At 42.3% G+C, this 26,592-nt stretch overlaps 2 protein-coding genes across 3 annotated transcripts in view; one reads left to right on the forward strand and one right to left on the reverse strand.

Moving 5' to 3' along the window:
* Nucleotides 1–376: 376 nt before the first annotated feature.
* Nucleotides 377–26,592, reverse strand: part of PAICS (phosphoribosylaminoimidazole carboxylase and phosphoribosylaminoimidazolesuccinocarboxamide synthase) — a gene marked incomplete at its 5' end in the record, with an annotated part of 43,116 nt that continues 16,900 nt past the window's right edge. The window contains 13 exons of one of the 2 annotated variants that reach the window (XM_082050739.1): nt 377–1,485; nt 2,177–2,335; nt 3,317–3,497; nt 3,600–3,683; nt 4,957–5,070; nt 5,157–5,336; nt 6,043–6,221; nt 10,689–10,886; nt 11,528–11,570; nt 21,906–22,096; nt 23,152–23,217; nt 24,624–25,025; nt 25,743–25,814. In XM_082050739.1, coding sequence (XP_081906865.1) covers nt 1,319–1,485; nt 2,177–2,335; nt 3,317–3,497; nt 3,600–3,683; nt 4,957–5,070; nt 5,157–5,336; nt 6,043–6,221; nt 10,689–10,886; nt 11,528–11,570; nt 21,906–22,096; nt 23,152–23,217; nt 24,624–25,025; nt 25,743–25,814 — 2,036 coding nt within the window. In that variant the 3' untranslated portion in view covers nt 377–1,318. Of the gene's footprint in view, nt 1,486–2,176; nt 2,336–3,316; nt 3,498–3,599; nt 3,684–4,956; nt 5,071–5,156; nt 5,337–6,042; nt 6,222–10,688; nt 10,887–11,527; nt 11,571–11,880; nt 11,900–21,905; nt 22,097–23,151; nt 23,218–24,623; nt 25,026–25,742; nt 25,815–26,592 lie in introns of those variants that run through there. The other variant, XM_082050740.1, reaches the window with a different exon arrangement.
* The window catches only part of PPAT (phosphoribosyl pyrophosphate amidotransferase), a 46,429-nt gene continuing 31,790 nt past the window's right edge, over nt 11,954–26,592 (forward strand). The window contains exon 1 of the mRNA XM_082050741.1: nt 11,954–12,244. Coding sequence (XP_081906867.1) covers nt 12,117–12,244 — 128 coding nt within the window. The 5' untranslated portion in view covers nt 11,954–12,116. The remainder of the gene's footprint in view (nt 12,245–26,592) is intronic.

A 26,592-nucleotide genomic window follows, 5' to 3' on the forward strand; every position in this document is an offset into this window, starting at 1 on the left:
ACTAAGGGTAAGCCTGACCACACAATCACAAAGCAGTACACAAGGAACAAAGCAACACAGCTTGCTGTAACAGTGAAACACTCTGCTACTTGATTATCTTCTAGAACACTGCCACTTCATATCACTCTGTGCAGGTTGTAGTATATAAGCCTTTTGCAAGAATATTACCTGACCTACAGTCCTGAAGTTACATACCACAGCTGATGGCTAGTTTTTACATGTGCTTACTAAATAAATCTCCATGAAAAAGCTTTGAATTCAATAGTTTATTTCTAATTGTAAAAGCATAAATGTTACATATATTGACTAATTGCATATTCATCAGAATTTGTACCTACTCAGAAGATAGGTGTGTGCAAAGACAAGACAGTCATGCTTAGATTTCCCCCCAGTAGTTGGTTGCTTTACTATTTATTCCCCTCTTCAGTTCAGTAAAATTTCAAAAGAAACAATGAGAAAATAGAGACATATAATAACTAGACTTATACAAGTGTATGAAGACAGTCTGACAACATCCCATAGGTCCTAGTGAAGGCAGACATCTGCCTGGTATTTAAAAGGGCAAACACTGGACTAGGCAAGAGTTACAGCAAACAGCCAACAAGCCTAGTTACAGTTCACTCAAACCACTTGTATTTATAGCTTGTTAGGAACAAGAGAATTGGTGTCAACTTTATCACATCATTCCAGAAGATATCAATGGGGTATGCATACACACACATCAAAAAAAGAAAAAGGGGGGGCAACAAAACCAAACACCTAAAACATGTATGTAAATACATTATGATAAGGCAAGGTTTTTTTTTTTTCCCTCAGTCTCTTAAAACATGTTTCCAGCCCCCTTTCCTATTAGTATAGCATATTTGCCACTTTATTGCTAAAGAAAGCATACCATCATTGCAAGCAGAAACACATCAGCATTGGCTTTAGTTAGCAGTCCAGTTGAGTTAATAAGGTTCAAGACATACATGATTACTATGGAAGAATATTACTGTTACAGAAACACAGAAGACTAGTTAAATTCTCTTTAGATCACACCAAATCATTCTCTTGACATAATCTGTAGTTAACAGTATACGCTAAAAAGCAAAACAGCACCATTTTGGAGCAACAGAAAGTGATACCTAAAATACTACTCCCCCATATTTTACCGAGTTGTTATATCCAAATAATACACAAGGGAAGGATGAGGACACAATAGACTTCATATGCTGTTGTATGCAGGACTTTGGAGCTCATCCAAATGTAAATTCTAATATGAACAAATATGCACGCCATTATCTTTGTGTAACTAATAATAGTTACTTCTTAGTATGACTTACAAGGTGCACTCTCGAAGCTTTTTGTCAGCCTGCTTCAAGGAGATCCAGGTGTTTAACATGTTTGATCGCAGTTTGGCCCACACCAAATGGTTGTTTAACCCGAATATCTGGGCAGCAAACTGGGCAGCTCCTTCAGGTGACAGAGTAGTAGGACAGCCAAGACCTGCAGAGAAGAATATGCCACTTAACCAAAGCATGTCTTATAGTCAAACAAATCACTGCCTCTTAAGAACAATTTAAGATTATGATTGTTTCAGCCTCCAGGAACCACATAATCTAGTTTTAAATCTACTGAAGTATCATGTGTTCCACTACTTCTAATATGACTGCTTCATGGCATCTTAAACCAAAAGCCAGCATAGCAAATGACTTTCCTTATACAAAGGTAACAGACTTCTGGACCCCCTAGTTGCCAAGCATCCCTTCAAGTCACTAACAAAAGTAAAATATAATACAGGTAACAATGCAATAAAGAAATAGAGTTCAGATCATACCTACACTGCTTGGGGAGAAAGATATTTTTTAAAAAATCTTTGATCATAAGTAAAATGCAGCTCGATTATTAACAGCTCTATTAACAAAATTCAGTTTTTTAAGCCTCCATCAATACTAATTCCACCTTCAAACAGGAATATTTACCAAAAGGCAAGGTTTATATCTTTCTAAAGATTATTCCTTTGTAATCATTACTCTGTTTATCGGGCTTTTTGCCATCAAAGAGTCAAAGACAGTATGCAAGATACTTCTTTATTCAGTACTTTATTCAATACTGATGCAGCTATTTTTCCAGTGTTTTGCCAAGTGTTTGTATACGTATGTACACGTATGTACACAGAATTTGAAGAACATCTTACCGCTGGGTAGTCTGAGAGAAGACCACACATCCTGAGCACCCCAGTCAGCTGAGAGTGGAGGACAGTTGACAACTGGATAAGCAGTGTTACCAGACATTACCGGACCCAAACCATTGCTTCTGCCAGCTACTGCCACAAACACTGTTGGGATTCCATCTCCTGGGTGGGGATAAAAAGATATGAAGAAATAAGCAATCCACCTTGCTCTCTACCACTTGCTTTTGTGGGAACTTAGTATCCAAGTCCACAATTCTGTTTGCAGTCATTTTCTCAATTCCATGACATAGCACTAGAATTTTGTGTCTAACTTCCTCCTTTACAGAAACATCTTCCAAATCTTGCAGCCTTAAATCCCAGCTACTGTTTACCACAGCTGAAGTTAGAATATCTTATTCTGGCTCTGAGGGGAAGTCTCAGTATCAGAGGAATAGGTGCTGCTTAGCTTTGTAGAGAACACAGCCATTAAACCTTTGCATCTTTAAGTGTTCTTCTCCCTAAATCTTAACACAGTTCACCTCAAAATAAGTGTTTCTCAACAACCATTACCACATCTGTAGTTTCAATGAATAGAAAGTATACTCCCACAAAATAAATAGTTCTTATCTCTGCTCTGCTAGGCTATAAATGCTTCTGAGGGGATGTCAAGTTTTACTGTTAGGAATTTAAATGAAGTATTTTTTTTTCTTATGGCATCTAAAACAATGAACAGGAATATTTTCATGAAACAGGCAGGATAACATGAGAGGAGCAACATCTGCCTTATAACTAGCACCTAAGAATATTCAGAGAGAGAAAGTGCCACTCGTCCTTGTTTCAGAAGGGCCAGCAGTACCAGCAAGATGTTACATAAGCACATTAACATGATCAAAGCTTGGGCAAAGTAGTTCTGGTACTGGGATAAAAGCAGTAGTGGAAGTAGTGGAAACTGCAGCTGGGCAGCAGGACAATACATTTCTCTGCAATTCCCTCCTTCAGTCTATAACCTGTCATTGTGTATTCAGCAAGTGTAGAACAGCATTGTAACAGCTTGGTGTTGTCTTTAACAAAAAATGGAAAAATCCCACACAAATTCTCAAATGGCTAAATCATTCTTGAACATGATCTTGTTTAAATCCAAATCAGTAGTTCTTGGACATTTACCTTCATATTCTGCTTTGATCCTTAGAGTTTCATCTGGCCCTTTGTGAGCAGAGGTCACTCTTAACTCACAAGGAATTCCAAAGGTTGCGCATGCCTTTTTGATTTTTTCACAGTGACTGAGGTCTGAAGGGGATCCCATCAACACCACAACTCTACCTTGGCTCTTTGTTTTCAAAAGCAACTAAGGAAAAGAGTGAAGAGGGGCAGAGGAAAGAAAAACAGTGAGCAGGACTGAAGACGTGCAATTATTGAAGTCTAGACACATTGTCCATAAAAAACAGACCTCCACTCTTTCTGCAACCCATTCAAAGTTTCTCTTAACCATCTGCAGTGCTTCAGGAGTCACTTCTTTCAGGTCTCGGTAGGACTATAAAGAGGTAAAAAACAAAAACACAAACAACCTGAAGTTGATTACGAGTTTTCAGTACATAAAGCACTCATTTTGCTAACATAATTTATAATACCCCAACTGAAATATTTATGCAGTTCCCAGCCATTCCACAAGAAGGAGAACAGAGATTGATGCAGATATAGGAGAGAGTGGATATGGAAGCAAGGAAGAGCTATTAATGAAGAACCATTTCAGTAGGTGTAACAACCTTCCACATTACAATTCATGGACATTTGCAACATAAAAGCCTGTTAGCTGTGGGGGTATCAAGGTTTTAGAAGCTTCCCAAAGGGTAAATTCAGGGAAAGACATACAACTTATTTAAAATTGTATTTGTAACAAGATGATTTCCTGCAGTGGCACTGCACTAGCCAACTTCAGATTCTGCATGATATTATCATGTACCTTACTTTAGGGAGATGAGCAAAAGCACTGTCAGAACAATTCACTCTAGCATGCTACTACATAGTTCAGGTGAAGTAAACAACAGAGCAGTTCTGCTTCCCAATTTAAAAATACTATCCCTCCTCCCACACAAGCATTTTGAAATTTTTCCCTGTGGCTTACAGCCACTTTCTCTCACAGGGTCTCTGCTACTAGTCTCAGTGACTGTCACAGGAGATTCACGGCAGCAGCATTTCCAAACTGGTTCTTTCATAACTGCTTATCTAGTAATTCAGAGATATTTGACAAGTGTAGTTGCTACAAGTTTAAATACAGGACAAGTTTTACTTCAACCTTATGTTTGCAGTCCTCATATGTGGACTGGGTCTTCTAGTAACACAGACAACTGAATATTGAATTCAAGCTTAACCTAAATAAATAATGAAGAAAACCATTGTCCCTGCAGATTCTTCTTCTGTATCGCCAGATCTCTCCTAATAGGGATACCATTCTGAGTAAACAGAGAAACTTGGAGGCAGACCTGGGAACAAAACTTTCTATTCTTCCTACCGATTTGTTGTCCAACCATTTTATTATCAGCCCAGAATCCCAGCATCCCAAGTCAGAAATACTTGTTACCCTGGAAGCTCCACACTTCATTACAATAGCTCCAGTCAATAGTGCTGTTGGGCTTTCCTACTGAAGATATATAGGCAAAGGATTTTTTTTCTACTATAAACCAGATAATCAACTATGTAATGAGAACAGGATTGGACATTAGGTACCCTATGAGCTACTCTGTAACAACAAAAAGCCACTCATTTTCCTTCCCAACTGACTTAAAAGGTAAAGATGAAAACAGTACCTGTTTGTCCTTCTGCTGGCTTCTGTCTCCCGATGGCCACAATCTCCAAGAATCATTATCAATAACATCAGCAAGAACAATTTCTTTTGTCAGAATATTAACACCAAATTCAATCTAAAACAAAGGAATCCTATTTTAGGAACTATATAGTGATACATTTCCTGTTAGAACCAGGATTGTGAAAAGTCAGATTCTTATACCTTCAGGTCTACCAGAGTGCAGTTTTGGGGCTGCCATGACTTTTCCAGGATCTCAAAAATAGCTTGAGTAGAACGAGCCATAATATCCACTTCAGTCTGGCCAATAGTAAGTCCAGCAAAACAGAATTTTGCTTCAATTAGCTGCTCCTCAGACCACTGTGGATCATTATTAGCATCATCCTGTTTAGAAAACCAAAACATATACATAATGTAATTTAACATAGCTAGAAGAGCAAAATAACCATTAGAAGAAAATACTAGGTTTTGTTTGTTTGCTTTTCAAAAAACAAATCCAGGCTTCAAACTAATATTTGATGATCGGCACTAAAAAAAAAAGAGTGACAGCAACATTGAAAACACTCACTGTAACACCTCAACATCTTTAAAAGCACTGCAAGTTTGGGCAGTGCCCCAAGAGTGACAAGGTACACTACAAACAACACTCTAGGTCATAGTTCACAAGACACTTCTTTCAGCATGCATACCCAAAGAAGTGCTGAATTCTAAGTGACTAGCTAGCTACTTATACTCAGTGTGCCACGTACTATTTATCTTAATTCAAATATATCAATACATCCATTTCAACTGATGCCTTAGACTTATGTCTAAAAAGTCCTTATACTTTATTAAAAAATATATATTTTATGTACCGTGTGGCTTGGTTTTCTTTGATGGCCCTGTATGCCAGTATTGCATTATATACACTTCAGATAAAACCGCTGTTAGACAAGAACACAAGAAAACATTAGAATGGCAAAACTACCAACACTAACAGGATTGGTCAGCCACTACTGCTACTTGCTTTATTTGCGAACAGTTTTAAGGACATAATACAAAATTCTAGATCTATTTAAGTTTGATTAATATCACAGGAAAGGAAGCTTACCTTGTAAAACATCTCAATTTTGGGTGGGTAAAACTTATATCCTTCTTTAACACCAGGGTTTCTTTTGAGGAAGGAGCCAGTAGCAATTCTTCTGCACACCCATTCAATTGGGATCATTTCACAGTGAGCGGCTATGAATGCTGTGTCACTCTGTTTCCTAACAAAAGCTGTTTTGATTCCTAAATATAAAGATGGCAGCTTAGTTCCATTACCAGGCACAGTCCACAGCTGAAACAAGTCACAAACATCTTTAAGTACAACTGAATCTTGTCCTTATCTAGACTTCTCTTCAGGGTATTTTAAGACCACTCTTGCCTTGCAAAAGGTGATCAATGCAGTTACCTTCCACAACTCATTAGCTCTGCCAGTTTTACCATGCAACACTCTCCTGTAGCTCAGAACCTTATGCCCTGGTCAGAAATCCTATTCTTGCAAAATTTTGTTAATGGATATTTTTAAAACTCCATCCCTCACAATGGTTTGTTTTTAAAAAAAAGTTAGCAGCAACCGGGTACCAGGAAGATCCATCATAACCTGCAACAGTAATTGGAGGCTTTCAGAGGAGTTTAAGAAAGGCAGCAAAACACAAAAGTATGGTAGTCTTTACTGCTTAGCTGAATAAAGGAGGATGGGGCAGGGAAAATGACTTAGTCCTCTCTTCCATTACAAAACAACATCTATTTAAAGCACTACATCTTCAGGGACAGCCAACATGTGCAGATAGCCACTGCAAGTGCAAAAATGGCTCTTTTTTTCAATTTCACTTTTGACCAAAGTCCCACTTTTCTCCCCTGAGGACAAGACAACGGCCAAGCCCAACTGGTTATCTGCCAGAAACAGAAAAAGGAGCTGTATCCAGTCAAAGCAAGAAGTAGCTCTATTCCATTCCACTTCCAGATCCATAAAGGAAGAGTTAAATCTTAAAATATAGTATTAGCATTGACTCTTATGATTTTGTTGCATTGCCCTCAATGGCAGAACGATTTAAATAATCAACTGCATATTATGTTACTTCTAAATCCAGGCATTAAGGCCCCCGCATGGTTTACTACTACATTTTTCATCAGTGCAGATGTGTGCTTTTGAAGGGCTGACTTCAGTGCTATTTTAAAGGAGAAACTTTAACAGAACTTTGTAAATCATCACCTTTGAAAGAGTAGGTTAAGAAGAGTTGCACAAAGCAAACAAACGACTTCTACAATGAGGCATTCACGTTATCTGCAACTTATGCCAATCAAATAAGCAAACTGATGAAGAACCCCAAAAGTTATTCTGTTGCTTTAAAACGCAGCTGCAGTTTACTCTGCATATTTTTCCACAGCAGCTGAAGTTACTGAGTACAAAACATTTAAGGATCTTCAACATGTCTACAGCATGGCTCCTTCACAGCTAAAGTTAATAATCAAAATATTTAATATCCTACAGAAATTATCTTCACTATTGCCTATTTAAGAATTAGGCAAAACAACTCATTAATTGTTCCTAAACAAAACCTAGTAGTTTTGATCAACTGCAGATATATCAGAAAGACCTTGGAGGCTTCTTTATACTGTATACACAATAGGCTTCCCAGGAAATCCAGCAACTGAGGATTATACTGAATTACTTGATCACAGTGTTTTCTTTCTCCACCAATCCATTTGCAAAATATCTTGGTCTCAGCCCATACGTTAAGAACAGCTTGCACATAAATTTGATAGATAGAACTCTGTGGAAACCATCTTTCTCTCCCCTGTGTATGAAACACACTAGGACTTTACTGTTTGACTATCTGAGAACTATTACTACACCTAACAAATAATACAACTTTTGGAGTAACTCAGCTGGTACTTGAGCAGTTTTTGTGTGAATGCTCCAAAGTGCAACGAGCACACAGCTCTAAGATGTTTTAACCAAGTTCACTGAACCTGTATTATAGTACTGTTTGCAGACTCAAGTTCAAAAGCTCAAGATCAGAGCATCCCAACATGTAGGAAGTCAAGGAAGGGAGCCAGGAGACCTGTGTGGTTAAACAGGGAGCTGCTGGGTAAGCTCAAGTGGAAAAGGAGAGTTTATAGGTCATGGAAGGAGGGGCTGGCCACTTGGGAAGAAATAAGGCTGTTGTCAGAAGATGTAGGGAGACAGCTAGGAAAGCTAAGGCCTCCTTAGAATTAAACCTGGCAAGAGGGGTCAGGGACAACAGAAAGAGCTTTTTCCAATACGTGGCAGATAAAACTAACACCAGAGGCAATGTAGGCCCACTGATGAATGAGGTGGGTGCCCTGGTGACACAAGATACAGAGAAGGCAGAGTTACTGAATGCCTGCTTTGTCTCTGTCCACGCTGCTGGAGGCTGTCCTGAAAAGCCCCGTACCACTGAAGCCCCAGAGGAAGTCAGGAAAATGGAAGAGTGTTCCTTAGTTGATAAGAACTGGGTTAGAGAGCAATTAGGTAATCTGGACATCCATAAATCCATGGGTCCAGATGGGATGTACCTGCGGATGCTGAGGGAGTTGGCTGAGATCATTGCTAGACCACTCTCCATCATCTTTGCCAAGTCCTGGGAAATGGGAGAGGTGCCTGAGGACTGGAGGAAAGCAAATGTCACTCCAGTCTTCAAAAAGGGCAAGAAGGAGGACCCAGGTATCTATAGACCAGTCAGCCTTACCTCTGTCCCTGGGAAAGTGATGGAACAACTTATCCTTGGTGTCATCTCAGGGCACATCAAGGAAAAGAAGGTCATTAGAGGCAGTCAACATGGCTTCACCAAGGGGAAGTCACACTTAACCAAGCTCACTGACTTTTATGAGCATATAATCAGGTAGAAAGATGATGGCAGGGCGGTGGATGTGGTCTATCTTGATTTCAGTAAAGCATGTGACACAGTCTTCCACAGCACCCTCGCAGATAAACTGCTGAAGTGTGGACTGGACGATCAGGTAGTGAGGTGAACTGTGAACTGTCTGAAGGAAAGAATCCAGAGAGTCGTGGTCAATGGGTCAGAGTCTAGTTGGAGGCCTGTATTTAGTGGAGTGCCTCAAGGGTCAGTACTGGGACCAGTACTATTCAACATACTCATCAACGACTTGGATGAAGGAGTAGAGTGTACTATCAGCAAGTGTGTTGATGACACCAAACTGGGAGGAGTGGCTGACACACCAGAAGGTTGTGCTGCCATCCAGTGAGACCTGGACAGGCTGGAGAGTTGGGCGGGGAAAAATGTAATCAAATACAACAAGGGAAAGTGTAGAGTATTGCATCTGGGTAGCAACAACCCCAGGTTCCAGTATAAGTTGGAAAATGACCTGTTGGAGGGCAGTGTAGGGGAAAGGGACCTGGGGATCCTGGTGGACAACAGGATGACCATGAGCCAGCACTGTGCCCTTGTGGCCAGGAAGGCCAATGGCATCCTGGGGTGTATTAGAAGAGGGGTGGTTAGTAGGTCGAGAGAGGTTCTCCTCCCCCTCTACTCTGCCCTGGTGAGACCACACCTGGAATATTGTGTCCAGTTCTGGGTCTCTCAATTCAAGAAGGACAGGGAACTGCTGGAGAGAGTCCAGCACAGGGCAAAAGAGATGATCAAGGGATTGGAGCATCTCCCTTATGAGGAAAGGCTGAGGGAGCTGGGGCTCTTTAGCCTGGAGGAGACCGAGGTGTGACCTCATTAATGTTTATAAATATATAAAGGGTGAGTGTCATGAGGATAGAGCCAGGCTCTTCTCGGTGACAACCAATGATAAGACACGGAGCAATGGGTATAAACTGGAACACAGGAGGTTCCATTTAAATATGAGAAGAAACTTCTTCTCAGTGAGGGTGACAGAACACTGGAACAGGCTGCCCAGGGAGGTTGTGGAGTCTCCTTCTCTGGAGACATTCAAAACCCGCCTGGACACCTTCCTGTGTAGCCTCATCTAGGTGTTCCTGCTCCGGCTGGGGGATTGGACTAGATGATCTTTTGAGGTCCCTTCCAATCCCTAACATTCTGTGATTCTGTGAAAACTCACCAGCGCAAATTCCTCTTCATACCTTGCAACCTTCTCTGTCAAAGACACTCCAAAATGCTTTCTCAAAAAAAGGTACTGGTTACATTTTTGGAAGTGTGCTGCAAAACTTACTTGAGTCACTCAAGTTAGTTACATGCTCCATGAAAAAGTATTCCTGATGCTAGAAGCAAGTTGGGTCTTTCATGGCAAACATTAAGTTCCTGATAGACTCCATACAGACCAAAATATAAAATACTCCTCTAATTTTATCTTTCAACACTCAGGCACAAATTCCACAAAGCTCAGACAGAGTCTGGTAGTGCCACTAACTAGCAGTGATTTCTGTGCAGGCAGATGTAGCAAGAAATTCGATAAAGATCCCATACAGTGTTACAGGCAAGGGGTAGAGCGGAGGATCAGGGGTGTGTCCAAACAAGCAGGAGAAACTATTGTAGTGTTATCTGTGATTAGAAGATTACTTCAGATGGTCTCATGTTCCAAGTGAACAAGTCACCCACCCAGCTCTGCAGTACATGAGAGAAAAGTGTAACTAAAAACTAATAGAAAAGACACGCAAAAAACCCAACAGAGCCTCAAGGCAGGACAAACGAATACATATAATACTGTTTTGTAACAACATCTGTAATATGCAGGCATGTATTCTACTTCTGAAATACTCACCAGCTTCCTGAAGCAACTGAAACACACAGCTAGTTGTTGTATTAGAAATGGCAGCCTTCCCTTCCATTCGGTCTTTCCTGGCTGCATTTCCCGCTGTTATTTGGTCTTTCGACTGCATGAGAACACATCCCGGAATATCTGGCAGCTCGTACACTTCTTTTGTTTTACCTTCATTAACTTTTTTACCAAGTTTCAGGTCTAAAGAAAGAGAGAAAAAAAATCAGTTTCAGATTCAAATAAGTTTTTTACTTCTGCATGCAAGCCCAAGCTCGCAAACTTTATCAGCTGCATGCAAAGTGAGACCCAGCAGGATCCCGCGCTGCAGTCGATGAACGCGACGAGCACGCTAAGCCCACACGTCCAGGGCAATTTGGGCAGGTTTTGCTTTTGAGCAGTCGCTCAAAACCTGCCCGGGCGACTCCGGCAGCACGAGGGATGCGCCCGTTAACGGCAGGCAGCGTTTCGCGCTGCGCTCCTTCGGACAAACCCGGAGCTGTGGAAGCCGAACGGGGCGGCTGGGCAGCGGCAGCCGCCCGGAGCATCCTCCGCCCGGAGCGGGAGGGGGTTGAAGCTTCGGCTCGAAGCGTTCACCTGCCCCTCGCTGCCTCTCCTGCGGGACAGGGGAACGGGGGGGCCGTGGTCTCCCTCGGGCTGGGGACAAAAAAAAAAAACTTAGGAAAGAAAAATTAAAACTTCGCGAGGAAAGAGCTCGCTTCCAAGAACCCACAAGCGGGAACCGGCCCGTCGGGAGCGGTGCCCCCCGACACCCCCCATGACCGTTACCGGCCCAACGGCCGCCCCTACCCCGCGACTTGTCCAGCTGGGGGCCGGACAGTTACCTGATGCTGCGGGGGCCATGGCTGCGGCAGCGGGAGCAGGCACCTAGGGCACAGAACACAGGCTCAGCACACGCCGCCGGCCGCCGCCGCCGCGGGGGTAAGAAGGAGCCGGCGGAAGGGGCGGGCAGGCGGGGCGGCGGGCAGCGGCGCCGACCGCCAATCGTCGCCTAAGGCGGTGGGGACGGCCCGCGCCCCTCTCCGCCCCGCCAAGCCCCCCGGGCGAGCCCCGGCCGGCCGTCCCCGCCCCAACCTCCGCCACCCCCGCGCAAACACGGCCCCGGCCCGCGTCCCGGCCAATGGCGGCGCCGCGCCCGGCCCCCGACTCCCCGCGCCCCTTCACCTCGCGGACAAACCTTGCCCCCGCGAGGACAGCGGGTGCGGGGTCGCGGGCCTGGCGGGGGGCGGGGGCGGGGAGGGGACGGGCGAGGCGGCGGTGCGGGCCCGCGCGCCCTCCGTATGTAAATGAGGGGCCCGCGCCGGTAGGCGACCGGCGGCTCCGCGCGGCGCGGCGCTGTTGGCTGCGCGCGGCGCCGGCAGGAGCGCGCGGGAGCCGGCAGAGCGCGGCTCGGGCCGCCCGCCGCCACGTGCCATGGAGCTGGAGGAGCTGGGCATCCGGGAGGAGTGCGGCGTGTTCGGCTGCATCGCCTCCGGCGTGTGGCCCACCGAGCTGGACGTGCCCCATGTGATCACGCTGGGGCTGGTGGGGCTGCAGCACAGGTAAGAGGGTCGGGCTGAACGGGGCCACCGTCTGAAACCGGGGTCTCCGTGGCGGGTCCGGGGGTGGTCGTGGCCCCGCGCCGGCACGTGCAGCCGGGAGGGGAGCGGCGCGGCCGAGGTATTCGCCGCTTCGGAGCGTCCCGTCCCTTCCTCCCGCTCCGCGCCGGCGGGGGAGCCGCAGCAGCATCCCGGTGGCGGAGCGCAAGGAACGCCCCACCGCCTCCCGCCCTCCGGGCCGGCCCCGCTGAAGGAGCAGCTCTCGGACGTGCTTTGGACTCGGCTGCATCTCGCTTAAGTCGCATCCTCCCCCACTACCGCCCGCCGCCGGGCGTGCGCAGGGTCCGCGCTGCCCGGGGACCTCCGTGCGCGCAACAAGGCGGCGAGGATGTGCCCCGTTCATCGGGCGCTGAGCCCGCCGCCCGTCCCGTCCCGGCCAGCCAGCTCCGCCGCCGCCGTGTCACATGGGCGCCGACCCCCTGCCGGAGTCGCGGCGAGGCCCGGCCGGTTTTCGCGGCGTTACTCGGGATACGCGAAGTGTAACTCGCACCGATCGACACTACCGAAACGAAGTGGTTCTTAGGCATTTTTAGGCGCCTACGAGCCGTAACTGTTTGGATTAATCACCATGATATAATAAAACTTCTTTTCTGCCCGCCGTCTATGGTGATCTAAAACTGACTGGATTCACTGTGATCCGGGTGGATGCGGAGCTGCAAAATGAAGTTTGGGTTCTGCTTCTGTTTGGTATTCAAAGTAATTATGTTATGCACTGACATATGCCAGTCATTTTTTCAGGGGTGCCAGAAAGGTATTCTCTGCCTTGTGGGAACACATGCACAGACAAACACGCACATGCTAGTTTTTTACTATATGTTAGGCTTCTATAGTACAAATACCTATATACTATGCTTAACTCTGCATTTGCAAAAAGTGAGCTAAACAATCACATTCCTGACAGGCTGGGGAGGTGGGCTTCTCTACACACGCACTGAATAGATAAAATGAGATTCTATGATATGTTATTTATATTTTTGAGGTCACAGACCTGTAAAGGATGCTCTGAACTTTTTTTGGACCTACAACAGAAGATTGTTCACATTGAGATTTTCTGTTTAGTACACTTGAGTTTCATGTAATTTTACTGGTGAAATGCTGCATCTCCCTACATGACTCTGATATACTAATAATTTTCTTTGGGTTGCAGACGTATTAGTAAACAAAATATATGTTTGCCAGTGTCCATCAAAAATGTTTTTATTGGAAATGATAGAGCTGCAAAATCCAAGTAACAAAGACAAGTAATCAATAGTCTCATTTTAGGTCATGCCATTTTTCTTTGAGGAGGCTGGAAAAAAATCTTACCTCATTCGTGCTTACACAGATGGACATGGAGTTTCTTAGTTGGAAATAACATGATTGATGTATTTTCATTACTTTGCAGCTTATCAGCTTATTATCTCAGTTTTAATTGCAACCTCATTTAGTGGTTTTCCAATACACTTTTTTTTCCTTCTTTTTTTCTTTTTTTCTTTTTTTTTTTTTTCTGATGGGCACTTGACAAGTCCCCCTGTGTAGGACACAACTGCAGACAGTAATACTGATGTTGTAATTGAAACTGTAAGCAATTCACAAGTTCCACAGGAAGTTACACACTCAGTGGTGTACATGCACTACCTCTGATTCTGATCTTCTGCCTCAGTAATTGTCAAACATTTTAAGGGACCCTTTCTTAGAGGCATTATTGCATCCATAAAGTGGAAGTCTGTTCAATTAGGTATACGTTTGCAAGCACTTAATAACATGATATTAAATAGCTGAAATGTTAATGTTCCCATTTCCATCTTTAAAGTTTCTCTCTAACCTTTTTGCATTTTTCCTACAGTGAGGTGTAGAAAAGGTATAATCCCTATCTGGAAATAAAAGGATAACGAAAACCAGAATTAAGATTTAGCATTAACTGTATCAGGAAATTTCATTAAGCCCATTCCTTTAAACTTATAAACTAAGAGACGTCTCTTAACCATGTTCCTCTAAAAATAAGTAAATATGAAAGAGAAGTATGGTAAATATTAATGGGCAGCCCCAGTCAGGCCTGAGTGACTAACAGAAATTTGATTGACCACTAGAAAATACAGTCCCTAAACCTGCCTTCAAATTAGTAAGGATGTCTAGGTAATGAGTACTGCCTTCAGGTACTTTTATATGCAAAATAGTCTTGTGCGATAATCAAATTACACAATTTGGCCCTTGATTCATTTTAAATTTAAAAAACCCAGAATATTCAAGCATGGCATTGTATCAAACCAAATTTTCTAGATGGCTTATCCACAAAGAAGAGGCAGTTGTTGGGGAACATATTATAATTTCTAATATTTGAAATCTTATCTGTGTCCATAAAGATCCAGAGTATTTGTTACATGCCACAAAAAAGCATGCAGCATAAATTCCTTGTGCTTCATGTTCTGATACAACTGTTTGCAGCAATGTGAACGACTTTGCCGTTTCTCATAAATGGCCTAAAATTAGATGATAGTTTGTATTACGGTATTAAAACAATATTACAGCACTGAAGAGATTTACTTCAGTAAAGATGTTTGTAACTGAAAACTTGAAACTCCATGCACTGGACCAAGACAGAAAATATTTAAGTGTGCATTCAACGGCATGTGTTTGGGTGGTGCTCTTTGTTTCACTGAAACTGTTCTGCTTGGAAAATCAGGCGTGTAATGGTAAGCAAGGCTCTTGAGCGGGCCCACAATTAGATATATCATGAAAGACAAAAGAGAGACTTGGAATTTCGCTATCTTGACATAAAGAACAACTTTAAAAGTTGCATGTTTGGGTTTTTTTTTTTTTAAATTAAAATGCAGCTGCTAGATGATTGAGGCTTAAATTTGTATTATTTTGTAGCAGAAGTTAGAACGTGGGTTTTAATTTACTTTTACTTTATAATGGTGAGCTGTGAATTAAAATGAAAACCAGTATATTCCTACTCACAGGTTAATCAAGGCCTTCCACATGCTTAAGAACGTTGTATCAATTTAGGACCATTTGAAAGTGATTTTCATCTAGTTTTAACACATTTTACAGCTATGTTAGCAGTGAATTCTCGTTATGTTTGAAACTTTAAAGCTGCTAAAGCTAATGCTGTTACTCCAGCATCAACACTAACAAGGCTTAAAAGTGGAGATTCTAAATTATGTTTACAATTTGTAAGCCAGGGAACAAAGTCACTGCAAAATCTACTGACAGCAGGCCAAAATAAAGTCAGAGGGTATTGGTAAGGAGAGGACTTTCTTGGGGGCGGTGAGGGAGGAGGAGTACTTTGAGTTACAAATCTATTAAACGTCATTTGAGTCCTTGACCCAGACAAATTTGTGAAGTTAAACTTGGAACATGTGTGATTTCTGTTAACTTTTTGCAAAATGGCTTGGAAGGTATTTTTGGCAGTAATACTGTGTACTGAAACCTGCATGTATCCAGCTTTGTACTGCTTTTTAGCAAAGGCCTTTAAAAGGCTTCTTCTGTGCAGGTGGAAGTCCTGTTAAGTCAGGGAATACTCCTTGTCCCAACTCAGCTGGGTCTATGTATAGAATTGCTTATGAGAATCAAAGTAAACGAAGAGTGGAGGCTTGGCCAGCATGCTTTTTTGATACTTTCCCTGTTACTGTCCAGTGTTGAAACCCACACAACAGAATAATCACCAGTCTAAGTTAAGAATTTTTACTTCTCTTTCAATCTAGTAAAATTACTGGTTGCTTCCCATTAACCATTCTTCCAAATACCTACACTCAGTATAGCATAATGACAGTGTTTATCTACACTTTACATACATCATCTTTGGTACAAGATAGATTTTTTTTTTTAAAGCTATTTAACAAGCTATTGGTATCCTATCTTACACTGTGAATCTTTCAAACAAAAATCTTGACGTTGCAATAATATTTGGATGGGAAATTTCTGAGGAATGTGGATATGCTACAGGTAATGATCCTGATAATTTGGTTTGCAACATGTATACCTCTTCATTACATCTCAAGGACCCATTATCGGTTCAGGAGGTCCCCCATCCCCAGATGCAAGAACTGCAGTGTTAAATGTTTTAATTGTCTAAATGCCAAATTACGTAATTAACCATATTTCTACCTAAATTCCCCATGGAATATACTGGATGACATGTTTGTCTAGCTAGTGACTGAATCTGTATGCTGTTTTACCAGAACATTCATGCTGTATGTGCTAGTAACACATTCCTGAGTATTTAAGAGACACTGAATGTGGATATAGAACACTTAGTTCTATCTCGGTTTATGTTTTTAAGCCATTCTGTGCTACTAGCTGCTGACAGCCCAGTATAATTACAAAAAGCCACAAAGATTACTCCTGCAGGAAGAGAGGAGTGAGAGCTTTTTGCTGTGGAGAGCTGTTTTGGTTGTTCTACATAACTTCCTGCAGGGCTGGGGTTCCTGCATGCTCGCTTTTGGAAAGTGAAGATAATCCAGATTTCCATTCCATCCAAGTTCAAATCTCTTAGATGTACATGTCACAAAATGCAGTTTGGTCTTAGCTCTTATCTCTGGATGTGGAGTGACCAACTGGAATGAGATAATGTAAGAAGGAGTGGGAAAACCAGGAGGGAAGTGCCAAAATGTATATACAAGAGGACGTTTCAGAGACAGCCATTATGTTTATTGTGGCCAACAGGCTTTCCATTACATTGACCTGGCCATAGAACTAGGGGTGAGACTGTTCATTTCTCTTCATATGGTCTGTAGTTAAGTCATCCATGTAGGCATGATTCAGCTCTCCAGTAATTTTCATGGGATTGCTCTGTTGGCTTGTCTTCCCATGCCTTAAATTTGAGCCTAATGGATGGAGGGAGGATTGTACACAGCACAGGAGGTTCATGCTGGGTAGTTCAGTTCAAATAAACTGTCCTGGCTGCTCTTTCTGCCATGTCTCACACTGCTTTTCTTGAACTTAAAAAACAGGGTTGTTTGGAGATGCTTTTTATTAGGTTAGTTTTAATTTAAATCAGCTCTGTCAGTTGGTTAACCACCTGGCCACCTGAGTGCTTGTGCCAACACACAGGAGACCTTGCTGCAGGAGAATAAACAAAGGGTGAGAGTCTGGAGGGAGAGTCTTTAATCCAACAGTGATGGTGATAGTGCATGTGGATCCACCAACAATGCAAACATCTCTGATCCCTGAAGCTCATTGTCCACTACCTTGGCCCAAATATAGTTTGGTCTACCGGGAAACAATCTAAACGGGGCATTCGGAGGACTTTCCAGGGTAACAGCCCCATCAAAGAGGTGTAAAGTGACGCATTCATCTCAGTGAATGGGTGTGCTTTAGAGAATAATGGAGCTTTTTAATATAGGTCGGAGTGGTGATTGCTCCACTATCTGCCAAACCTCAAAGATTTGAGTGTCACCATTTGCAAACTGGGGAGGAGAAAGATTTGCCCTAACAGTAATGGGAATGGACCCCTGCTAACAGTGCAGATATTTGAGGAGGGAGAAGAGCAAAGTTTTTTTTTTTTTTATAGGATAACGACTTTTGCCATTATTACTTGGTGTTGGTTTTTATTCTTAAGATGGATCATTTTCATGATTTAATTTATATTAAGATTCCCTGGAGCAGTTAAATGGAAACAACTTGGTCTGGCCTTTCTGCTAAAAGGAACCATGTTGTGAATCTATGTCTGAGAAGGCCTCTACTCCCATACCCTTTCTATCTCATCATAGTGCTCTCATGCATAACCACCTAGCATGTGTCAGATGGTGTCCCAAGTTCCATTTAACTTGGCCAGAAGTGTGCCTAGACTAAAACTTGTGTGGCTGTAATGAATGTAAAGGTGTGGTCCCACAGCACAAGTGGATATAAAAATAACACTGGAAGGATGAGCTGGATTAACTAATGCTATTTTTGAAGGGACTTCTTCTGATAAATCCTTCACTCTACCAGTTGCTGTTCTATTTAGCCCATTGTCACTAGCATGGGAGATGCTGTCAAAAGGAGACAGACTATAGCTCTGGACAACTGCAGTTCTAAATATGCCACATTCCTGTTGTCTCTTAAGCAAAAAGTGATGCAGAATCGTAACTACAACTGCAGTGAAGAAAGGTTGTCTTGATGCCACTTTGATCAATCTATTTCAGCATCACACATACTCAGGTAATTGTTATCTGTATAAATAAAAACATAGATATTAGATGATGCAAATGCCCCATGCACTTTACATCTTCAAAAACAAATGTGAACAGCAGGCAAGAAGGACATAGCTTTCTGACAAAGCAATTACAAAAAGCAAGCTATGCTTTGCAGTTGCAAAACAGAATAGAAGTGGAATCCCACACAATAGAAGTGGAATCCCAGTGGAGGGCCACCCTCTTTGCACATTGGTCTGTCAGGTAAATCCTGCTCCCTGGAAAGTTTTATGAGGAAAAAAACCCCTTTTACTTGTAAAGCCGCTTGTGTTCTTCTTTTTCTGTCAGTTATTGCTTTGTGTCTACCCTCTAGTGTTGATATGAACAGTTTCCAAGTAGAGACTGCAAGTGTGCTCTGCGATTCTCTGCTCTGACCTACTAAGAATTTAGACAGTCCTTTGCTTCAGTGCTTTTGTGCAGTTCTCACCTGAACAACAGCATTTAAAACCAGATGCATATTTCTTTAAAGATTTGCTTATTTTAATGAATAAAATAAGCCCTTATTTTTTTATTTTCTGGAAGAAGAGGAAGTGTTTTGGGGGACACTGTACTGAATGACAGCAAAGTTTCTGAAAGATGGGGATCCTTGTGCATCACTCAGAATTTTATGTGAAATTTGCTATCTTTGCAGTGACAACTGCCTCCCTCAGGTCAGGCAGTCACACTGCAACAAAAACAACCTTTCATCGCCTCAGTGTTACCGCTGGCACATCTGAGAACTTGCTGGGTTGCTTCAACTCACTAACTACACAGAAAAACACTTCTTTTTTCCGCCAACTGGGCTAGTCTTGTGTCATGTTAGTGAGCTGAACTATATAGGTGATCCAGCAAGCATCAGGTTGCTCAGAGTAGACATATAGAAAATGGGATCTTGTTGCAATGAGTTATCAAATCAGCTTCAGCTGCTTTGTGCAGTTTCAGCCTTGCACTCATGGAACAGAGCAGGTAGCGCAGAACATGTAAGTTATCCACATTATTTTCAGTACAGTTATTTTAAAACCTTAATTTAAATTTAAAGTGAACTAAACCATTTAAATGTGCTGGAGTTAATTAGGGTTGGATCACACATTTTTCTAGCTCACACGTGGAAGGAGTAACCTGTGAATTTAGTGCTGCTAAGAATGATGAGGTCTTCAGCTGGCTCAGCGTGTGTTAGAAGGATACCTGACTGTGCCATGATGGCAGGGACAGATGCTTTGTTTGCCTACCAAGGACAGCAGTTCTGCATGCAAGTAATATAATAGATGCGAGTTCAAGGATGTAAATAATTAATCATAGAGCAGGCAACAAAGCACTATATCCAGTAATATCTTCTGTGGAACATTTTGTGAAGAGGGACTTGGGTGGAATTTAGGCCTCTGTGTATAAAAAAAATGTGGTGGCTGTTGCAGTAAGGACTTGACTGTTTGACTTCAGCTGTGCCCTTGTGTGTGCCCAGAACTGCCATAGCTTTGGGTCTATGCCTAAAAATGACTGAGATCCAGAAATGAGTTGTTTTGCTTTAATACACTGAAAGGAAAACCCTGGAAATGCATGCCTTGCAGGCAGTATAGGTTATAGAGTACAGACACAATCAGAAAATGCAGTAGTGGCTAGTAAGATTTTGCAGAGTAATGGTTAGTTATGGCATAGTATTTTTCACTATGTCATTGTTCCCTGCACTGTTTCTATGTTTTTTGTACTTCATTTGGTTACTGGACAAGGCAGACCCCTTGCTCAGTACAGAACAGGTACCAGAACCCATACCTGCCATGTCTAGATGAGCATCAACTTTGTGTACTTTCTTTCTGGCTCATTGAGTTCTCCAGTTCATTGCTGCACAGCACCATACCTTCAGCGGGCAGGTAGGGATGGCCCCCACCCCAGCACAGGCAGGTGGCGAGGGTAGCAGGAGGGTAACTGGATAAAGGAAGTTGTGTTTTCCCCACCAACCTTGCTTAACCAAAAAGAAGTTCTCTTATGGCTTCAACTGTTTGGTTAATTGCAGAGGACTGACTCACCAGGAAGGTCATGGAGATGGTAACTGGAAATGATGGGATGAAATTTTAACTGTACATGTTTTCTTTGATCAGTCAAAGTGTTGTTTTCTTTCAATTAAACCTATTAATTGTGGGATGCAGGTGAGCCAAGGCATGTAGGCAGAAGTTATATCTTTTATTAGACTAGCTGACATCACTGCCAAAAGCTCATAGTTAAGGATTATGATGGGAACTTATACTTTACAGAATTACAGAATGTTAGGGATTGGAAGGGGTCTCGAAAGATCATCCAGTCCAATCTCCCTGCTGGAGCAGGAACACCTACATGAGGTTACACAGGAAGGCATCCAGGCAGGTTTTGAATGTCTCCAGAGAAGGAGACTCCACAACCTCCCTGGGCAGCCTGTTCCAGTGTTCTGTCACCCTCACTGTCAAGACGTTACTTCTTCTATTTAAGTGGAACTTCCTGTGTTCCAGTTTGTACCCATTGCCCCTTGTCCTGTCGTTGGTTGTCACCAAGAAGAGCCTGGCTCCATCCTTGTGAGACTCACCCTTTACATATTTATAAACATTAATGAGGTCACCCCTCAGTCTCCTCCAAGCTAAAGAACCCCAGCTCCCTCAGCCTTTCCTCATAAGGGAGATGCTCCAATCCCTTGATCATCTCTGTTGCCCTGTGCTGGGCTCTCTCCAGCAGTTCCCTGTCCTTCTTGAACTGAGGGGCCCAGAACTGGACACAATATTTCAGGTGTGGTCTCACCAAGGCAGAGTAGAGGGGAAGGAGAACCTCTCTGGACCTACTAAACACCCCTCTTCTAATACACCCCAGGATGCCATTGGCCTTCCTGGCCACAAGGGCACAGTGCTGGCTCATGGTCATCCTGCTGTCTACCTGGACCCCCAGGTCCCTTTCCGCTACACTGCCCTCCAACAGGTCATTCCCCAACTTATACTGGAACCTGGGGTTGTTCCTACCCAAATGCAATACTCTACACTTTCCCTTGTTATATTTGATTACATTTTCCCCCACCCAACTCTCCAGCCTGTCCAGGTCTTGCTGGATGGCAGCACAGCCTTCTGGAGTGTCAGCTACTCCTCCCATCTTGGTGTCATCAGCAAACTTGCTGATAGTACACTCTATTCCCTCATCCAAGTCATTGATGAGTATGTTGAATAGTACTGGTCCCAGTACCGACCCTTGAGGGACTCCACTAGATAGAGGCCTCCAACTAGACTCCGCTCCACCACGACTCTTTGGCTTCTTTCTTTCAGCCAGTTCACAGTCCACCTCACTACCTGATCATCCAGTATAATACGTTGTTTAATTTAAATCAAGGAAGGTGAATAAATTAAAGGGGAGCAACCATATATTCATGTGGGTGACCGACACTCATAAATAAGTATTTAATTTCTTACTATCTGAGAGAATCTCTTTGCATGCTAATTTGGCAGAAAGTTCAGTGAACCAACCTGTTGTATGGCAGCTGGATCAGCATACAGCTGTGTTCTGCTGAGGTCTTGCATTTCTTCCTGCTTACAAAGCCTTTCTAACAGTAACTTTTTGCCTTCTGTTACTGTGTGCACTCTCTCTGTTAATAGTTTTTGGAAGTCAAGTATGGTGTTTTCAGAAGCACTTTTCTTAAGTGGAACAGGTGACACCTCTGTGGACAAAAGCAAAGTATGTAGTTAGAGGGCACAAGTCAGTGAACTGCTGACATGGAAATTTAGCACATTCTGCATTCTCTTAATGCTGTTCTTCTGTTACACTCTTGGCAGGTGTTGCCTGATGTGGTGTAAGGGTCATTGTATAACAATGGAATGAAGCAGACCTTGTGAAATTCAGTCATACTTGAAACTTTCAGTTTTGCCTAGCTACTGCCTTCTGCAAGATGTACTTATCTAATGGGCGATAAATGAAAGTATATTTAATCACATAGAGTTAGTCCTGTTCGTACAGTTTGTGATGGTGTGCTGTGCAGGCTGAAATCAGAAATGTGGTGTTCAGATCTGTGTTCATCTATAGACAATACATAATTTTAGTATTAAAAACAGGGGGGAGCCTCCTAAAAATCTTAAGTTTATCATCTTTCATGGTTGGACTTTTTATTTAGGGCCTGACAATTCTGCCAGGAAGAAGAACAGCTCCTGACCTTTCCTATATCAGACTACATGCTGCATATTCCTATCCATACCTTCATTTTTTTCTCTCAGTGATTCTACACTGTATCTTCTCTTTGGAATAGATGTCTTAACCTGTTTTCTCTTGCACAACATGCTAGACATTACATGTCTAAACATGTGATTTTTCCCCTAATTTGCTGACACATGGTACAATATGAGGAAACCACAGCAATGACTGTGATATTGTCCCTATTTTCCTCTGAGCAGCACAGGTAATTAAGACATCTTTTAAAAAATATTTTTATTTTTTCCTTGTACTTGATTCTTATAAATCAAAGACGTATTTCCTGATGTTTACCTCACTTATATCAGGGATGAGGACCGAAATAAAGAGGTTGCAGTTTTTCCTAGGCCCACATTTTTGTCAGGACTCTTCTTTTGCAGATTGTTGAAGGTGAGAGAAGAATGCTCATTTGGAGCTTGGTGTTAAGTTCTAGGAATTATTTTTTTTTTTTTTACTGAGTACTGGAAACTAGAATCTGGAATCTAATTCAACAGCAGTGTATAGATGCTTTAAAAAGTCAGAGGCTCTTACCATCATTCCATGTTTTTCTCTTGATACCAAAGGATCCTGTATTTCCTGTAGCATCTCTCACTGAAACTTCAAGAGAAAGGCAAAGTGACTAAGTATTTTGCAAAGATTCTCAAAGCACAGTCAGTCACACACCAAAAAGCTTTATACTACAAAAGCAAATGCATTGGGACAAGTGACCTGGAGCAATGAAAAACTTCTAGAAAAGTTAGGTGCTGGGCTGGCCCACAAAATCAGGGTGGAGACACATTTACTTGGCACATGCCTCGAGCAGCTTAATAACTAAAGCTTCTTTTCTGAAAGGTTATTGTTTTCCTGTCTCCTCAGCACAGATTACACAGTCCTTTTCTAGCATGCTAAAATGTAGAACAGCCAGGTTGGCTCAAAAATTCTTGGTGTTGACAAAATCCATTACAGAGAGCAGAAATGAGTAGTAATATCTTCATGTTTTGGATTTGGAAGAAAATGTGTGTCTCAAGAATGTGACCAAGCACTAGAATGAGGCAGGTGAGCAGCAGTGGTGTCATCCCATGGCTGTGTGGATGTCATTCCAGCCACAGCTAACAGCACTACTGTTGGACACCACATTCTGGCTCATGAGTGAGGACAGCTGGCTTTAGCATGGCTCCTGCTGTTTCTGCTCAAGCTGTCCATTTGGCCTCTGCTGCAGAAATGGTTCCAGTCCTTAACTAACATTTGTGATGTGACAAATTATCTAACATATTGAGAAAGATCAGAATTAGTTCTGCTTTACCATAACTCACTGAGCTTTAAGATGCAGTGGTTAAGTTCATTCTGCAAGAGCATCTGATCTGCCTGGGGCAAGGGCAGGTGCCTCTGAGAGCTGGAGCAGTTGTCCTGTCATGAGCACCCTTACAACAGGCAGAAGGTTGGCTGTGTGGTTCCTAGATCAGAAGTCTGTTGGTACTAAAGTAGAAGCCAACTCTATTTAGAAAACTGGTTCTGCTTTAGCAAAATTAATAAAATGATTACAAGTGTTCAAATAAACATCACTGCCCTTGACTTTTATCTCTCTTGATTGTGCTGTGAATTGAATTAATGAAGTCTGCTTTTTTGGAGACCTTGTACTTTGCTTGATTGTTACAGATATCTGCAGTTCTAACTGGTATGGGCTTGTCCATAAGACTCCACACACCTGCTTGATCTCCTCTAAAACCTGTGACCTTTACTACACCATTTCACCGTATCTCACTTAAACTTCCAGGAACACAAAAGATTCTCCAATAACACTGAACACTTCAGATGCTTTCACTTTTTGTTAACATTTTCCCTTCTAAACTCCTCTGAAGACCATTTCCATTCACAGAGTATTGCCTACTTAACTGTGCAGGTACAGGTTCCTCAATTATTTTCCCTCCCCATTCTGGCCACATATTGCCTCCTACAGCATGGGTCAACAAACAACTTCAAGTTTCATTTTACTCATTTTATCTCATCACTGAAGTTTTTAGTACCTGATAGGAGGCTTGAACTTTCACATCCCCAGCTCGAGGGACCAAGAGGCTGTCTTCTTAAGATACAGTCAACTTCATCATAAAATCTCATTTTTCTCCTGGGATTACCAAGATGCTCGTATTCCTTCTGCAGTGCACGGTATTCATACTTTAGGTTCTTGTACTTTGTGCGACATTGTTTCCAGTCTCTGTCTATGCCACGTTTCATTAACCTTCTGGCAATTTCCTCAAATATTTCTTTATTTCTTGTGGCCCCTTCAAGCATTTGTTGTATCTTTTCATCTGACCATATGTTTATCAGAGCTCTGACTTCATTATCACTCCAGTGTTTTCCTGCTCCAGTATCATTAACTGTAATAACTTTAAAGTGATTTTGTGTTTCTTCCAAGTGAATGTGATTGTCTGAAAATATAAATGAAACAACAACTGAGTATTGCTGAATATACATACGTTAAAGTGTAATTGTAGCTAATGATTTGGTAACAAGCTGAAGGATAAATTAATGTTTATAATAATCTCATTAGGAAAATATTTTAACTTTGCAATGTTAATATCCATACATGATTATATTTCTCTTAAGTATGCAAAATATGTATTATAGCAAGTGAAATCTCTTGTTTCTCCAAGGCATATAAAATTCCACATTTTGTCAGTGCAGTTTTGTTGCTGTTGTTGTCAAATTAAAGACAGATGTATCCCAGTGCTACATGCAGGAAAGCAATAGACCTTAAACTTTAAAAGCAACAATATATCAGCAGTGATAAGAAAATGTCTTTCTGGTATGATATCATATTAGAATGGCAAGGGAAAATATCATACAACTGAAAATGTTACTGTGGATTCAATAGAAGAAAAAAAAAGTACTTCCATGTTCAGAAGTAGGCAGATGCTGCTCATCAGAGAAGTATAGAATGCAAAGTTGAACTACAGTATTAATGCAAGTTTTGCTCATGACAGAGAATAGAGCTATGAAACTAATTTTTAAGTTTAGTGATAAAGCTCGACTGGAGTCAGAAAAGTAGAGCTGTGTTTACAATAGACATCTGGTTGCTTCAGCTTTGGTACTGAAATTAAAATGCGATATTGTTTCAGAATAAATGCATGGCAATTAATACTCACCTGTCTCGACTATCCGTTTTGCTATGGGTGTACAAGATCTGTCTTCTGAGGTAGTGCTTATAGAATCATCATCTGTAGAAATACACAGTTTTAAATAAAAGAGACTTAGACAAAGAAATTGCTAATATTATTGTCATCCTCTGCAAGTAACACCTGTCTTCAATTAAAAATGTTGTAACCTATTAGTCTAACCCATTAGTTACAACAACTCTTCTGCCTCATGAGTCCCTAAATCAAATTATTGGCATTTCTCATAAGCCAAATCTTTCTTTCTGCCCCTGCATCCCCAAAAAGGCAGCTGTGGATGCCAACACAAATTTCAAAAACTTGATTAAACACGTAGGCATATATGAATGGTTTGTATCGGACATCGATTTGCATAACGTTTGTACACACAGATACGCACAGGTGTGGCTTCCAGTTCTGTTCCTAGGTGATGTGTGTATGGCAGGCATGGTGAGGCTTTGGTGCCATTTGTAAGGGCACGTGTCTGCAGATTCACCCCTGTCTAACAGGGCTCGAGCCACAGCCTTTCCCTTCGTGGGCCCGTGAGTGCTCCCCTGCTGCTGTCATGGAACAAGCAGGGACTTGGGCCTTAGGAGACCATCATCTCCCTCTCAAGTTTGGAAGCTCTGTATATGTTTTGGATGCAATGACGAGTGGGAGGCACTGGCACGGGTCGGCAGACTTGCCTGTGGTGTGACTTTGCATAAGCTGCACTTCCTACTGCTGACAGGGCTTTTCTCACATCTTGGTGAGTTTCACTGGTACAGCAGAAGGAAACTGAAAAGAGACCTTTGTGTCTTGTTCCTACTTGTTTTGCTCTATTCAGGACTTCTTATTACCACAA

This window comes from Streptopelia decaocto (genome assembly GCF_964273445.1).
Source record: "Streptopelia decaocto genome assembly, chromosome: 4".
Lineage (NCBI taxonomy): Eukaryota > Metazoa > Chordata > Aves > Columbiformes > Columbidae > Streptopelia > Streptopelia decaocto.